This window comes from Megalopta genalis, chromosome 1, assembly GCF_051020955.1.
Source record: "Megalopta genalis isolate 19385.01 chromosome 1, iyMegGena1_principal, whole genome shotgun sequence".
Taxonomy (NCBI): Eukaryota; Metazoa; Arthropoda; class Insecta; order Hymenoptera; family Halictidae; genus Megalopta; species Megalopta genalis.
The window spans coordinates 23,733,593-23,750,583 of record NC_135013.1 but is presented as its reverse complement, the minus strand read 5'-3'; the positions used below and the strand labels follow the sequence as shown (position 1 = coordinate 23,750,583).

Here is a 16,991-nt window from a genome sequence, read left to right as displayed (position 1 = left end):
CAATCTGGGCGTCGATTAAAGAGACATTAACTGTATCGTACAGTTTGCTGCTTTGGAATATCTTGAGAACTAAAAGCTGTTCGTAATAAATTCTTAATTACGTGGAAACAGGCTGCCGATCGTTGCGCATTTTTCGAATCTACGGAACGATAGACTCTGCTCGCGAGTCCTCGGATTTTCGTAAGGTTTTGCTCTCGAATTTACCGACGATCGGGGTGCAAATGTTTGACAGTGTCGTGCCAAGTTTTAATCTGTAATTATTTATCGTTGAATTTTGAACTTTTGTAATTTTTCACAAATGCGTAAAGGTCGGCTGTCCGGTAAATGCACGGTGAAATTCCGAACCAACGAAACCGTATAATAATAGAGAGTTTTCACGGAGCGAGTAGGCGTGGTTTGGCGGCTCTCGGAGCCGGAGAGCGAGTCCTTCTCAGACCTGTCGATCTATTGATCCATTGATATTATTTTTAACAGCGAACTGACAAAATCCTAGTTTCTTGGATCGAAAGCACTCGGCGACCACGAAACAAGGAGGGACAACGAGGAACCGACGACGGCGATTCCAGCGATTCGAGCGGTTCCAGCGGTTCCAACGGTTCCACCGATACCGACGATTCCGGCGATTCGCCGGCTAAAAAACGTTGCCACGGGCCCGAATTTCTTGGGCAACGCGACGGGGCGGCGGCAGCGTTCTCTTTCCGATGTTCCGTCGGCGTTCTCCGCGCACAATGCGACCAGGCCAGGCACACGTCGAAGGTTTTCATCGCATTTCACGTAAACTGGACCACCTGTTGAACGCTGGAATGACCATTCGGTGGCGAAAGGGTCGGTCGTTCTGCTCCCCTGAATTATAGAACATCCTCCTGTAATTTCCCCGTTGTTAAACGCGCGAAACGCGATCTCGACCAATTGCGGCCCGCGCGCCCTAAAACTTATCGGCGATTTTTTTCGGCCGCGGCTCGGAGAACCCAGCGGGCATCGTTCGCGTTCTATTATGATTACGATTACGATTACGATTACGATTACGATCGTGGTTACGATCTCGATGCGTCTAGTCGTTGATGTTTCGCTTAATTTATTCGCTCGGACGATATTACGAATCGCGTATATATTATGTATATGTATTATATTTATATTTATATCTGTTTAATTTTAGACGAGGACACGCTTCGGTTGTTCTTTGGTTCTTCTAGTTCTAGTCCGTGATCGAATCGATCGAACGAGTCGCGTTGCCCGCGGAGACGCGGTTTTAGGGTGCAGGGGAGTTTGCAAACGATGTACTCTCTCTTCGTCGCCGCGATCGCGTCTTCGCTCGACGGGACTTTCGATCGTCGAATTATAAAAGCATCGTCGGGAAATTTCTATAATTTTGTTTTTTTACCGAAAAGCTAGAAGAACAACACCGTGACCGATATCGCGGAAACTCGTTCGCCGAACTGGCGCGCGCGCGATATAACCTGTACCGTCGCCGTTTCGGATAACTCTGCGAGAAAGATCGGCCGAAGCTGTCGGAAAAAATCGACGCGACGCTAAAGGAAAGGATCGCAGTTTTTTCTGAAACGTTCTCCAACGCGTTTCGCTTGACACATCTTGGGCGCGCGACGTCGGGACGGATCCGGATCGGTTTCGGTGGGAGGGGCAGCGAGATGGCCAATGTGATATTAATTTATAGCCGAGTCGTCGGAAAAACAGCGTCGATTTCTGGAGTCGAGCGTCGGCGACGAAAGGAATGCCGGGGAATATTCGCGGAGAAATCGTCGCATTTTCGTCGCATTTTCGTCGCATTTTCGTCGCATTTTCGTCGCAGGGAAAATCGTCTCCGCGCGCTAGATATTTTGCGTCTGCTTATCTCTGGGTTCTCTGGGTTGGGGCTGTTAGAGCGTTTTAGCGTTTAGCGTAGGGCGTAGGGCGTAGGGCGTAGGGCGTAGAGCGTAGAGCACCGAGCACGCGTAGGTACGTAGACGTCCGGTGGAACCCGAGTTTCCTTTCCGCGCGGTCCCCTCTTGATTTCGCGAAAGCGGACGGAAAGCACACGCGAGACGGAACGGGAGACGGGAGGCGGGACGCGTTTTTGTATACACGACACGCAGAGATATTTTGGTACGAGACATTTTCACGGCGATTATACACGATAGGGGCGATAGTTTGCGTGCCGAAATCGCACCGAGTCTTGGCACCCCCGGTGTTTAGCTTTAAGTCTTGAGCGATCCTCGGTTGTACAGAACCGTCTGTCCTTTCGCTTCGTCGATCGTCGCGTCGATCGTTGATCGAACGTTTCGCCGTCTGCGCGCGTTTTCCCCAACCCTCGCGGCGCGTTTCGCTCTTTCGGATGAATTTTACAGCCCTGCTTTTTCCACGACCGAGGTTACGACCGTCGTCCAGCCCTCGTTCCCAGAACACGCGATTTCGAACTTGGATCGGCTCGCGCCTCGGCATCGAATTCGCGCGGCGACGAAACGACGCGATCCAGCACCTCGACGAAAAATCTGTGAAGTCGAAAGGAGGGATGGACGAGAGTCGGTAAATTGTCCGATCGTTCTTTTGCTTCGCGCGATCCTAGCAATTGGGTGGACGCGGTGCGAGGGTTGACACGAGCAGCGATGCGCGCGTGACCGTGAGATTTCGAAAAACCGCACCAACCCCGAGATCGTATTCCGCTTCGTCGGTCTACGAAGCGTTCTCCGAGAACGGAGTAAAAACTTTCCTAAAATACTTTTGCATAAGCGACAGCTGCAAAAGCCAACGCACGGAAAATGTAATCGATGCCGTTGCGTCGCGTCGCGCAGCGTCGGCGGGCCAAGAATAAAGAAGCAAATCGTGTTCTCGTCGCATGCTCGCAACGAACTCGATTTTGTCGAAGTAAAAGTACCGAAATACATGCTCGGCGGTACGGTATCGAGAAGAAAGAAACGCGTAGAGGAGTAAATCGTTCGCGACGCGATTTCCTCTGGAAATCGTGGAAATCGTGGAAATCGTGGAAATCGTGGAAATCGTGGAAATCGCGGAAATCGCGGAAATCGCGGGAAGGCCGGCGAACGGCGCAATAATTTCCGAGAACTCGAGCCTGCGACGAGAACACGTGCACGGTTTTTGATCGACGGGTGCCACCGGCAGGCTGCTCGGCATCGGAACGTCAGAAGTAGACTTGCCTAACGCCCCCGCATTCGCTTCGGAAACCTAGATTAAAAAGAGACTGTTGACTTGTAAATATATTCCATTATTTTTCTATGTTTTTCACCGAACGGATTCGAGAGAAGAGAACAAAAATTCGAGCAATAAGATGATTTGTGATTGTATGTAGGATTCGTAGCGGTAAATCGTTCTTCGTTCGTCTGAATTTAAGTTAAGCGAGTCTGATTCTGACCGAGAAGAAGAAACGAACGAAAAAGGGGGGTCAGCGAGAGAGAGAGAGAGAGAGAGAGAGAGAGAGAGAGAGAGAAAGAAAGACAGAGAGAGAGAAAGATCACAATGTTCCGCTGTGAGATTCGAGTAGATTCGTGCTCGATTTTCACGGATCCCATCGTTTGTGAGAGTTTCACGCGTCATGCCAGCGAGAAAGCAAGCAAGGGGAGAGAGAGAGAGAGAGAGAGAGAGAGAGAGAGAGAGAGAGAGCCTACTAAAATCATTTCGCAAGTTCGATCGCGGGCTCGATAGTATTCGCAGCTACCAATTTCGTCTTCATAAGTATATTACGATACTCGACAGTCAATCGAATCTATTAATTAAATAGAGTTAACCTCTCGTAACGGTAGTCAATAATATTCAGAGAACAGCGGACAACTGAACGGCCAACGATCCGATTTTTAACCGGTATAGTAGCGAACGATCGAGAACAGAATATTCTATTAGATAATTAAAGCAACTAAATAGTACAAGAAACTAACCGAAGGTAATTTAAAGCAAATCGACTCGACTCTGCTCGAGGCCGAATATCGTCGACGACGCCGTTTCGATCCGTTCGCTCGGCCATCGAGGATCCGCGAGTCTTTCGGAGGAGAACGGAAAGAAACGGTGACCGTGGTAGACCGAAGATGTTTTAACGATCGTCCGATAGACATCGTAGGGATCGTGGAAGATCGAATCGATCCGTTGCTCGGACATTACGCCTGCGGAAACGAGGTTCGCTCCGTGAGCGTCCATAAATGGTAGAACCATCGACTCGGTTCGCGCGTCGAAAGTCATCGTCTACGATCTACGAACCACGATCCACGATCCACGTTGCTCCATATAATCTACAAAATGTCTAGAAAATGTCCAAAAAATCGAGCTCGCTTGTCTCGTTCAAAACACTTGGTACAAGAGATGGTGGTGTGTCTAGGACCGGCAGTTTTTCAGCTTCGCTCGCGAGCGTTCCAATATTTATGGACCAGAATTTCGAGAACGAACAAGAGAAGCGGCGCGAATCGAATTCGACGCTACCTAGATCTAGACCTAGACCTAGACCTAGACTACTAGTACGCGTAGATCCGTTGTACCGTGCTCGATGAAACCAAAGAACGGGACGAGAGAGAAAGAAGAGGGAACAGTGCATAATAATAATAATAATAATAGTAATAATAATAACGAACTACGCGGCAGCGAACGGGCCGACACTATTTTTTAGACAACCACGAAACGAACGAGATCCAGTGGCAGGCCCCAGCGGACGATCGTGCCTCGAACGTTTCTCGGTCCGGGGAAAGCTTCTGCCGGCGATAGGAAAACCATTTCTCTTCGGATTCGCGCGGAAATATCTCGAGTACGACGATCGTCCGAGCTACTCCCGATTTCTCCCATCGAATTTCAAAACGCTCCGTTGAGAGACGACGTCGTCGCCGCCCCTGCGAGAACGATCCAAAATGAAATCTATATGAAAATTCTCGGCGATCGTTTCGCGGCAAATGAAAATTTCGAGTCAAGAATTAACCGGAAGACGCTTCGAATCGAATCGAGTTTCTCCGACGAAACCTCGGAGAGCCGGAAACGCGAAAAGAATTTCGCCGGTCGGCCGACTGTTACACTAATTAAGAAGGGGGAGGCAAGTTTGTAATCGCGATTACGTTGTCGTTATCGTTATCCGTATCTGTATCTTTATCTTTATCGTCGTCGTCGTCGTCGTCGTCGTCGTCGTTGTTGTTATCGTGAACCGTTCCCCCCGCGGTTACCGGTAACGGGGACACACCATTGGTATTTTCCAAACGGTGATCGCTCGGATTCTCGTCGTACTCGTTCTCCGTCGCGAAGCCGCGCTCGAACGAAATTTTTCTATCGGATAAAATCGACGACCCCTCCCCGATGCACGAGCACGATTATACTCAACGTCGACGGAGAGACACCTCCTAGCTGTACAGTTACTTAAAGAATAAGAGCAACACCGAAGCCGCGAGCCGCGAGTCGCGAGCTCGCGGACCGAAAGAGCGCGCGACGAGGACCGCCGTACTGCCTGACGAAATAACGCTCGAAACAAGCGGACGACGAGTTTCGCGAGTCGCGTCGATGATAATCGAATCGGTAAAATCGGTAAATCGGTCCTCGATCTTTTCAACGGAAGGTTCTTCTCCCGTTTCGGACGCGTTCGCTTAAAGCGTAAGATCGCGAACGAATCGTCCGAAGGACGAACGGACGAATCTTTCGGAGGAGCGCGCGAGGGCTGGCCGAATCGTCGACTCGTTCGATCCACGTATTTCCGAGGTCGGAGAAGGACCGCGAACCGTCGAGTCCTCGATCGATGGACACAGACTGCCAAACGTTCGAGCACGGCCCACTCGTCGCATTTCCAAAGGGATCGATTCGCGCGAGCGAAGGGTCTCGATAATAGTTTTAAACGATTCGAAACGATCGTCGTTCGAGGCAGTACCGCGGTACGCGAGCGGCTCGTCCGCGGCCGCCGTCGCGACCGGGACCGCCCGCCATTTCGACCGGTCGCGCGTAATTAAGTATTAAAGCAAAAAAGAAAAGACTCTACAGAGGACCAAAGTACTTAAACGTTACTACGCCGAAGCAGCGGTAAGTCTAACGTAACGATCGATCGTCGCTTACGCGGTGATACGAAAACGTATCGTCGATGAAGAGGTGCGCGGAGCCGAGGAGAGAAGCACGGGAAACATGCGAAGCATGGAGAACATGGAAAACGCGGAACAAAAACGCGAGGAACGCGAGAAACGCGAAAAACGAAAGAAAAGGTGCGCGAGCGTCGACGAGTGGAACGGAGACGAGCGTGGTATATGTACTGTACATTTTGAGAACACGGTAAAAAGAACAACGAACAAACGAGACAGAGATTGTCCACGTAAATGTAATTAGTTTACTTATTAGACAGACACCCCGAGATATATTGTATATGGATATGTACGTGTATGTTAGTCGAATGTCCCACACAGACGCCTAGCCGGCCGTGACCGCCTCCGATCGATCCCGAGGTCGTCGTCGAGATCCGTTCGAGTTCGAACTCGACTCGTTTTCTATGTATAATCGATGATCGAACTTTTCTCTAGCGATCCAGCAACGTTAGAGGGGAAAGAGACGGAGAATCGAACGAACTTTTTAGAGATTTTGCTGTGAAACGAGACGGACGTTCGTCGGACAGCCTCGGGGACCGTCGACCTCGATCGACGTTGATTCGACGTCGCGATTAAATCGATGCGAACGAAATCACGAAAGAACGAACTGCGAATCAAACCGCAGGATTTTCTTGTATACGTATTTCTGGGAGAAGCGAGCGGCACTCCCTCGCCGACGCTCAGGTTACGGTAAATTCTCCCTAATCGACGCTCGGATTCTGCACAGAAATGGACAATTTGGGAAGAGGAGAATACGATTATTCGAACCTTGCGACTCGTGTTTATAGTTGTTGACGATCGATAACCATAGAAAACGAGCAACGAGCCTCGAACGATCGTATCTTCTCTTTCAAAATTGTCTATTTTTGTGGACAACTTTAGCGTCAGTAAGGGAGACATTACTCTAACTCCATGCGGGCGAGGATCTTTTCAAATATTTTGGATGGAATCTGAGTTAACAGAGAGAGAGAGAGAGAGAGAGAGAGAGATTAATCTTTTGTTATTTAATAATACTCAGGGGACGCGAACAGTTTCGACGATCGGTATCGGTCTATACCAGCATTTACAGACGGCAACGTTCAGCTCCGCTCGAAAAGTCGTTCGTCAATTTTTTCAGCAATTTTATAACGACGCTTTGTCCAGATCTTATCGATCTTATTGATCGGAACGAATCATCGGGGGAGTCGAGTAGTCGGACGTTGGACGTTGGGCGATTCGAAATGCTGGATCGAAATGGATCCTGAGCGCGCCATCCGAGCGATCGAATACTCGGAGAATTTGTCCGCAGCTTCGGTGAACAGTGATTTCGCACCGAAAGGACGAACTCGTCGTAATTGCTCGAAGAAGAATCAAATTCTTGTTCGCATCTTCCATTTCTTTCGAGAACAAATCTGGAAAGTCCGAACGAGTTCTGGCAGATACGGTAAATTCGCCCTGATCGACGCTCGGATTCGGCGCAAAAATGGACAATTTGGGAAGAAAAGGAGATACGATTATTTTTGTAGTTACCGATCGTCGAGAGCTATGAAAACGAGAGCCGCGAGGCTCGAAAATTCGTATCTCCTGTTACCCAAATTGTTCATTTTCGCGCAGAATCCGAGCGTCGATCGAGGAGAATTTTCCGCAATCCGAACGGAACGCTATAATCGTTGCAACGATCGTCGATCGAGAGCGATCGCGAGAATCGCTCGAGGTTGTCCAAACACGTGGACGGGTGGCACGGCGGAATGATTTCGCGACGGCGAAACGGGGCGTGAAAAGCGAATTATCCGTTGGGTAATTTAGCGGATAACTCGTAGGCGCCGCATAAAAAATAGGTTATCCATTAACGAATTCGATTACGAAATTGATCGGAGCACGGTTCACGGCGCGGCACGGCACGGCACGGCACGGCACGGCCACGGCACGGCGCCGTACCATAATTTGGATTCCGCTCGAGTCGCAAGCAGAGTCAATAAATATGGAACCTGCGCTTAACTTACATTACCGCCCAGCGATGGGATCGAGCCGAATGCCGGTCGATTCGATGAAACTCGTTTCGCTCGGCTCGATCGACAACGATGAACACGGAAAGAGAAAGCGTCGTCGTTATTCTTAGTTGTCGCACAAGCTTTACCGATCGAACACTCGCAATTATTTGATCGTCGATCGTCTCGCGACCAGTACAGAGTACGGTAATGTCTCTCTAATCGACGCTCGGATCGTCCACAAAAATGGACAATTTTTGGAAGAGAAGGTACGATTATCGGAGCCTCGCGGTTCGCTTTTATAGTTACGAATTGTCAACAACTATAAAAGAACGAGCTGCAGGGCTCGAATAATCGTATCTCCTCTTCCAAAAATTGTCCATTTTACTGCAGAATCTGAGCGTCGATTAAGGAGACATCGCTGTACGGTAAATGTCTCTCTAATCGACGCTCCGATTGTCCATAAAAATGGACAATTTCGGTCACGAATTGTGAACAGCTATAAAAACGAGCTGCAGGGCTCGAATAATCGTGTCTCCTCTTCACAAATTGTCCATTTTTCTGCAGAATCCGAGCGTCGGTTAGGGAGACGTTACTGTACCACGCGAGCGATCAGGGATTAAGGAATATCGAACACGGACTTATTCGACGATTTTCTGTAAATAATGATAAAACACAGATTCTCTTCCGATTCTTCCGATTCTTCCGATTCTTCCGATTCTACCGACAGCGTTCGCTTCGTTTGGGAAGCAAAAGATAAATATATTCAAATTGCAAAGAACGGAAACAGGTATCGCGCGTGTTGCGAAGCAAAGAATCGCGACGCGTTTCTCTCGTTTCGAGTCGCGGACGATTCGATGCATCCCCGATCCCATCGCTAATTACAACCCGTTAAGAGTCGTTTCACATGCACACACAGATACACACGAGTATTACACGACACGATCGAGCGAACGAACCAACCAAAGATCGAGAAAAGAGTGAAGAAATACACGAGTCAGGCAGCGGAAACCGACGTCGACGAAAGCGGTTACGCGCGATAAAACGATTATTACGACGACGCCGCTCGTTCGTGGAAAATCTCCATTGGAATTCGCCAAATTCAACGATTACAAATATACGTTTAAGACCGCCTGCAACCGTAACAACTGCAAGCCTGCGAGTCTCTGCGAGACCGCGGCTAGAATACGAAGAAAGCGACGCGTGTAATTATCGATTCGTTACGTTAGAAATGGAAAGAACGAAGGCAACGCGTCGTCGCTCTCGTGATCGGTAACGAATTCGTGCGATTTCGGTTTCCATTGTCTTTGTCGAACGGATACGAACGAAACAACCATGATCGTCGTGTAAATCTGGCTCTCGGAAAAGGGGCGAGAAACGGATACGAGAGAATACGAATGGGAACCGAGAGAAACACGGATAGAACGCGAAACAAAATGAAAAGAAAAACAAGAATAGGGTTTAGATTAGTGTGATACAAGGTACGACAAAGCAATAATTTAGTGATTGTATGATACATTTGATTAGTGAGTTAGCGTGCTAAGTTTAATGGTAAAACGTTTTCGGAACGTATAAATATTTACTCGATAAATCGTATAGTTTTGTAGAAACGCTGGGACGACGCGCCACTTCGGAGGAGAAAAACCAAAAAGAACAAAAAAAGAGGGAGAGAAGGAGAGAAAGAGAGAGAGAGAGCGAGAGAGAGAGAGAGAGAGAAAGAAAGAGAGAGAGAGAGAGAGAGAGAGAGAAAGTGAAGAAAGGAAAAAAGAAAACTAAAAACGCTGTCTTGGGATCAATAATTTGTTACGTCGAAAATGAACTTATACTTTTTATAAAATCATCCATTGAAATAGAAAACGATCCTCCTTCCGACCAATCGGAATGAAAACAAAACAATAGATTGGCGTTCGTTTCATTGTTCAAAATGAGGATGAACCTTTTGTAAGTGATGTCGTATCGGGATTATTCGAAAGACGAGAACAGTTTTTTATCGATTCTTTTCGAGTTCGATTCGCTAGAAAAAACCGGATCGAACGAACTCGGTATCGTAGTATGCGCTGGCATATTTTAGTGCTGCTAGTTTCGTGCTCGAACACACACATGCACACTTGCACACGAGTAACAAGTAACAAGTAACTAGTAACGAATAACAAGTACAAGCGCAAACGGCTCCTGCTCGTAGCGAAATGGACCAATGAGAAAGTATGCGACGTGTCGCAAATAAATTCGCTGTTGTTTGTTTTACAACAAGTCCATCCTTGTCCTGAACTGGACAGCGACGCGAACCGATGATCTTTTTACTTTCGTCGTGCGCGTGGACGATCGTTCCGATCGAAGCTCTTCTCTTCGATCGACGGATCGATCGAGAATTTCGCTTTATCTTTGCGCGAGGCGTGCGTTTAAAGTTTAAACGAAGAAAGAATTCTGGAATGTTTCAAGCGAATACCTGTGATACGAAACGTTCGAGTTCCTCGAACGCGAACCTGAAACTTACAATTAGTCATTTTGGGAGTTAATTTGGGAGGCGGGACAGCGACAAACCGAGTAAATTAACGATAATCGCTAGGCTGCAATTTACGCGTTTATAACGCAACGAATGAAATACGAAGCGAACGCTCGATCCGGTCTCCGAAAATCTCCGAATTAATTGGCTTCGGAAAAATTTAATAAATTCCTTGCAATTAATAATCTCTGCGTGCGCGCGCGTGTGTAAGGAAGTTCTCGGATAACTCGAGGTAACTTGTTAGTCTCGAAAAGAAATTACCAAGGTTGTTACAAGACCGATGACACCTTACATCTTCGTCGAACTGCCGTCGACGGCATCCCAAACTTTTACGCGAAGAATTTTTCACGATACCAAATTTGAAAAAGAACACATACCCTTGCAGCCCGGCGATCGCTAGATAATCCACTGCCGTATTTTTTCTTTTTTCGAACAGGGCGAAAAAAATATGTAGGAGTGCGCATAAAAAGAGAGGAGTTAAAATATAAAGGCGAACTTCTCGATCGGGGCATAAACGTGAACGATCGGACCATAGAATTCCCAAGGGCGTTTCGGATCCTAAAACAAGTTTTCAATGGAAATCCCAAGACTGATAGTGGATACGTCGAGATGCATGCATGCGCATCTGTATTGCTCGGATCTGTTTCAAATTCGCGTCTGAACGAGCTCGATGCTTATCTTATTGAAATCGTTTTTCAATGTTCCGACTTACCGATCGATGCGCGCAGGAAAGAGGGGGAGAGAGAGAGAGAGAGAGAGAGAGAGTGCGAGAGAGAATGGGAGAGAATGAAAGAGCATGATCGAAAACAGAGAGAGAGAGAGAGAGAGAGAGAGAGAGAGAGAGAGAGAGACAAAGCGTGGACGAAGGTTCTACATTTCCATATTCGTGGACGCATCTAGTTCTTCAGTGAACAGAATTTTTTAATACGTTGCACGCTACGCCGGTCACCGATGATCGAACGAACCATGAAAATACGAATGAAACGAAATTCGGGTGTACAACGTGTTAAACATTTTCTTCCCGGAAGTTATTGGTCCCTGATTTATTTTCCAGCCAATAATACGTTTCGTTGTTTCGATAATCTACGAAATAGTGGTCAGGAAAATCAATGTACCATTTTGTACATATCGAAGTTGTTGAATGTTGCATACAATATATGAGGTAAGAGGTATTTTAGTTTGAAAACAAATGGGAAGACTGTAAATAAATTATTTTCGAACACGTGTTTAGCCACCCGGGGCGAAAATTTGTTCCTAATGCCATGAACCTAATCGACGCAGGACCTTCGTCGCATTAAATCTTTTTCAATCTTATTATACAAACGAAAAGGTATGCGTATGTAGATATACATATATATGTATGTATGTATGTATGTATGTATGTATGTATGTATGTATGTATGTATGTATGTATATGTATATGTATATGTATACGTATACACATATTGTATGTATAGACGGACCTTCGTATACAAGGAACGCGATTAGAGTTGTTTTCGTTTTTCTTTCTCCCGTTTCTTTGTTCGACTTCCTTTCCTTCCAAGGATGTTACACATATATGATAGAAAAGAACTCAATCTACAGACACGCGTACACGTACACTCGACACATGCGCGTGCGCGCGCCCAATTCACGTACACCCACAAGCGATATATTTTCATTGGAGCGCACCAGGAATTCCGCCAAAGCGAAACCCAACAATTAGAAGCAGTAACGTAAACAAATTATCAATGTACTTATTTAAGAATGGAACAGTTTAATTGCACTACATTTGTAAACTTTATTAACTATACGTTGCAAAAAACATAAATCGTGGCTTATCATTTCTTTCACCCCTAAGACCTCCTACGACTCGTTCGGGCAACTTGCTTTTTCTATAAATTAAAGAACGTGCGATTAGAAGCGACGCGCCTGAATGCATCGGCGCGACGAATTTGTTCCGAAGAAAAATTTCCATGAAGCCTTTGTGTCGTTCCATTATAATTTATTTAACAAAAGTTCATGCTAGCCGAAGAAGATATAATATACATTACAAAAGAACCGCGGTGATAAAACGCCTCTCTTTGTAGGGCTAGAAACGTGGTGGCCACCGACTTATACGAGAACGACAATTACAATCGACGCAGTCGACGCAAACGAACGCACCTTTTTCTCTGTTGATACTTAAATATCGCTATATATTTCAAACTATAAGACAAAGTACTTAGCAGACTATCATCTAACCTAATATAATTATGCTCGTGATTCCGGCTGATCCTTCGGATTACCGGATGCGGGTGCCTGCGGCGATGATGGCGGGTTCGCGTCGTCTTTTTTAGTCGCGTCGTCCTTGTTAGTCGCGTCGGCATCCAACGATTTATTCCATTCCTTCAATCCTTTCGGCAGGGTAGTATCCTCCTCGAAAGATCCTGTGCCTTCCACGAATTGCTCGTAGGTCGACTTCTCCGGGAACGGCCTTGCCCCCAGCAATTCTATCATGTCGTCCCTACTCAGGATCTCCTGCTTCAGTAACCTTTCAGCCACCTGGTACAAACGGAATACAACATTATTTCTGGTCTGTCGTTCTATGCCATTGATTCGGACGAATTTCGCAAACAGAAGTCGAATCGGGTGGCGGACCTTGTTCCTTCGGAGAGTTACCTTTGAAAGGTGAATAGATATCAATTATAAACTGTACCTTGCCCACATCGTTCTTGTGTTTCGTGAGCAGCTCGTGGGTTCGCTTGTGAGCTTGCTCGATTAATATGCGTACTTCGTTGTCGATTAATTGCGCGGTGTGTTCGGAATACGGTTTGTCGATCACCGTATCGCCGTACTGCGGCATTTCGAAGCTAACATTGCCCACCTTTTCGTTCATACCGTACTGAATAATTTGAGCGTACGCGTTCTGGGTGATCTGTTGAAAATATCATTCCGCAAAAATGGTCGGATTATAAAATCAATTGCAAGTCCAATAGAGTACGTATTACCTTCTGTAAATCGTCTTTCGCTCCCGTTGTTATACGACCAAAGAATATCTCTTCGGACACTCGTCCACCGAGCGTCATGCACATCCTGTCGAACAATTGTTCTTTGGTGTAAAGATACTGTTCGCGCGGTAAATACTGAGCATAACCTAAGCCTTTCCCACGGGGGATTATGGAGACCTGTTGCGTTCGTGTGAAAAAAAAAATAATGGTTTTAGTTCCTCGTTCTAAGCGTTGAACAAGCGTTAAGGAAGTGTTAAACGTACTTTCAAAAGAGGATCCGCGTGCCTCAGAAACCAGCCTGCTACCGCATGGCCGGCTTCGTGATACGCGACTGTCTTTTTCTCGTCGGGTTGCAAAACATTTGTCTTCTTTTCCATACCGGCGACAACTCTCTCAATAGCCTGTTCAAAATGCGTTAGTTGAATGTTATCGTTCATATCTCTCGCCGCTATTAAAGCCGCTTCATTGCACACATTAGCAATATCAGCTCCTAGAAAGACCTATGTATAATACTCCGATGATACAAGAGCAATCTTTCAAATATTCCTTTCGGTAAAGGATACTGTTTGTAAGTTTTATAGGAACGTTCGAGTAATCTTTGGCATACGAGTTTGGCATTCGAACTTTTCAGCTACGATATCTTTTAAAGATACCCTATAAGACTTTTAACTTCGTCCTTCTCTTTCTAACGAAACTCGCATACCTGTGAAGCCAGGCGTCAAGGAAGCCATCTTTCTAGCTAATTGGTCTTTATCTGTGGTAGTTTTCAAAGGCGCTAAATGTACTTTGAAGATGGAAGCTCGTCCTTTAATGTCCGGAGCGGGTACAAAAATTTGTCTATCAAATCTTCCAGGTCGTAGTAACGCCTTGTCTAGGATGTCTACTCTGTTGGTAGCTGCCAATACGACTACGTTGGTCGTTGTGTTGAATCCTGGTGAAGAATAAGTTGTATCAACAGTCTGGTGAATACGATATTGATCGAATGCGTTCGGTTATTATTATGTACCGTCCATTTCAACTAGAAGTTGATTCAACGTGTTCTCCTGTTCGGAGTGACCGCCGAAATTTCGGCTCCCTCTTTTCCTACCAACCGCATCGATTTCGTCAATAAATAATATACATGGAGCATGCTTTCTAGCCATGGTAAACATGTCTCGAACTCTCGAGGGACCAACACCGACGAACATTTCTAGAAATTCGGAACCCGACACTGTGATAAATGGAACATTCGCTTCTCCGGCTGTAGCCTTAGCCAGTAATGTTTTGCCGGTACCAGGTGGACCTGTAAATCGTTCACATGTTCACACGGTTAGTACCGTGATCAAATGCGTAATTAATTATTAGATAAAGTACGTTTACCTGTCAGCATTGCACCTCTAGGAATCTTAGCACCAAGATCTATGTACTGTTGAGGATTCTTCAAAAAATTTACAAACTCCATTATTTCAATCTTTGCTTCCTCACAACCAGCGACATCCCTGTATTTTTTTTAATATCATACAATATGATGGTCTATTCATAGCAGTTTCATGACAAATGATAAACTATTACTTAAATCTGACATCGCGTAATTGTATACAATTCTGTTCTACTCTATCGCATGTTTCCTTTTTCATTTGGTTTCTATTAAACTAGTAAGTGAAACTGCTTGTACACGCATTCCTCTTCTATAGCCGCTCGTTATCCTAAAACGTGCTAGGAAGAAAGAGCCTCAGAGTAGAAGACAATTGTCTACAATTCATCGGAACGCTAAAAGAAATAGTGATACATATACAATCGATAATCTCACGGAATCACTTACTTAAATCGGACATCGATATCTTTGGAGTTAATTAATTTCGCAGTCGATTCCATCACGGAACCAAAGATTCCGCCTCTTTTACCACCGCTACCCAAACTTTGCATCGATTTCCGCAACAGGAGTAACACAAATCCTACAATTGAAATATTTCTATTGCGATTGACCGTAATTTATGAACATCCAATTTAAATGAAGTATAAAGGAGCATGTCCTACCCCACATCAATATTTGAGGCAAGAATTTCAAAAGATGCTGCAATTCAAATTCGTCTTTATAGACTACCAATAAATAATTTTGTGGTTCTACGTTCATTTCTATCTGGGCATTTTCTAAATTTCTCTCAAATGTTTCGGTACTTCCAATATTGAACCACAGGGTATCCTATAAAATTAATTCAACAAATTGAAATAAAATTACGTGGTTACCCTATATAATTTTGTTTCACATATAGGTATAAACTTTAGATAGTAATCGAACAAACTCACAGTTCCATGTAAGAGCTGACCTGGCAACAACTTCACGCGAACCCATTGTTTATTAATAACTTCTAATTTGTCTACGATTCCTTTGTTCAAACACCTGCAATTATTTTACATTAGATTTCTATCCAATTTAATAAAACTTCATGTTTATTCAAATTGACGAGGATATATAATTACTGTAACAAAAACTCCCTCCATGTAACTTCTACGCCGTAAGATGCTAATAGCTGAAAGTATGCTACAATAGTTAACACCGCCATGACACCAATTAAATACATTGTTCTTTCATTCCTTGTCTCTTCGAATGGTTTTTTCCCTCCTGGAAAGTTCATATTGAATTGAAACTTCCATTGACGACCAATATTTTCGGTAGGCGAAGATTTAGAAGATGATTCGGTCGTTTCTGGTTTAACAGGCTCCTTAGCCGATCCCTTTTTAACTTTATCTGCAACTTTTTCTGCAGTTTTGGATCCATCCTTTTTGCTACCTATAAATAAAAAAACAAAAATATAAGACAAGTTTATAACAACAAGGTACAAGTTTGTAACAACCTTTAAAGAACTTTTCAAATCCATTCGGTGGTTTATTCATTAATAGCCTCCATTGTTGTTGTACCTGTTCCAATACAGCCACCTCGTTGCCACTTCTAAATAACGACAAGTACCTTCGTAACTGAAATCAATCGTAAACAATTAATTATACTATTTACACATAATTTATACAAGAAAAGCACAAAACTAATAAAATAAATATATATTTGAACTATGTACAAAATAAAACTCAATATACTATTCTTAGCAATACTGAAATGTGAACTGCAGTTTGCTTTATGTGTGCTTTAAGTAAAGTGTTTGATTGCTTTTATACAGACGACATAAATAGAAACAAAGTATACGGATTTGCGCCGTACCGATTAAACAAGCATAAAGATTAAGATTCGTAATCATGATCCAGAACAAATATATTTTTTGTTTGCTAATAGAGAGCATAGGTTATAATAGGTTACATTCATACCCGAAGTGTATCCTTATTTTTATGTACGAATTTTAAAACGAATTTCTCGAATTTAGTGGCCGAGCATAATAATTGATGAGCCATTTTTCTGAAGTCGTAATCGACGTAATCACGTAATATGATGAAATTTCGTGAGTTCTATCTCTAATACAACCGCATAACACATCACCGGCTACAAGCCACCATTTGCCACCATTCTACTAAATCTACCTAATCT

At 44.9% G+C, this 16,991-nt stretch overlaps 2 protein-coding genes across 3 annotated transcripts in view; one reads left to right on the top strand and one right to left on the bottom strand.

The window, feature by feature from the left end:
* Positions 1–12,318, top strand: part of LOC117221471 (uncharacterized) — a 25,081-nt gene extending 12,763 nt beyond the window's left edge. Inside the window, exon 5 of the mRNA XM_076523319.1 lies at positions 475–12,318. The gene's annotated coding sequence lies outside the window, so the exon portion shown is untranslated. The remainder of the gene's footprint in view (positions 1–474) is intronic.
* On the bottom strand, positions 12,242–16,991 carry Afg3l2 (AFG3 like matrix AAA peptidase subunit 2). 2 transcript variants are annotated; one of them, XM_033472392.2, is made up of 14 exons: positions 16,775–16,991; positions 16,312–16,432; positions 15,938–16,247; positions 15,764–15,857; positions 15,494–15,659; positions 15,279–15,411; positions 14,837–14,955; positions 14,484–14,759; positions 14,181–14,408; positions 13,741–13,967; positions 13,478–13,654; positions 13,186–13,404; positions 12,732–13,031; positions 12,242–12,382 (listed from the first exon to the last, which is right to left on the bottom strand). In XM_033472392.2, the coding sequence occupies exons 1-13, from the start codon at positions 16,856–16,858 to the stop codon at positions 12,741–12,743; spliced, it is 2,445 nt and encodes an 814-aa protein (XP_033328283.2). In that variant the 5' UTR covers positions 16,859–16,991; the 3' UTR covers positions 12,242–12,382; positions 12,732–12,740. The 2 variants fall into 2 exon arrangements, with proteins under 2 accessions (XP_033328283.2, XP_033328282.2); XM_033472391.2 differs by lacking the exon at positions 12,242–12,382 and having other exon boundaries at positions 12,472–13,031.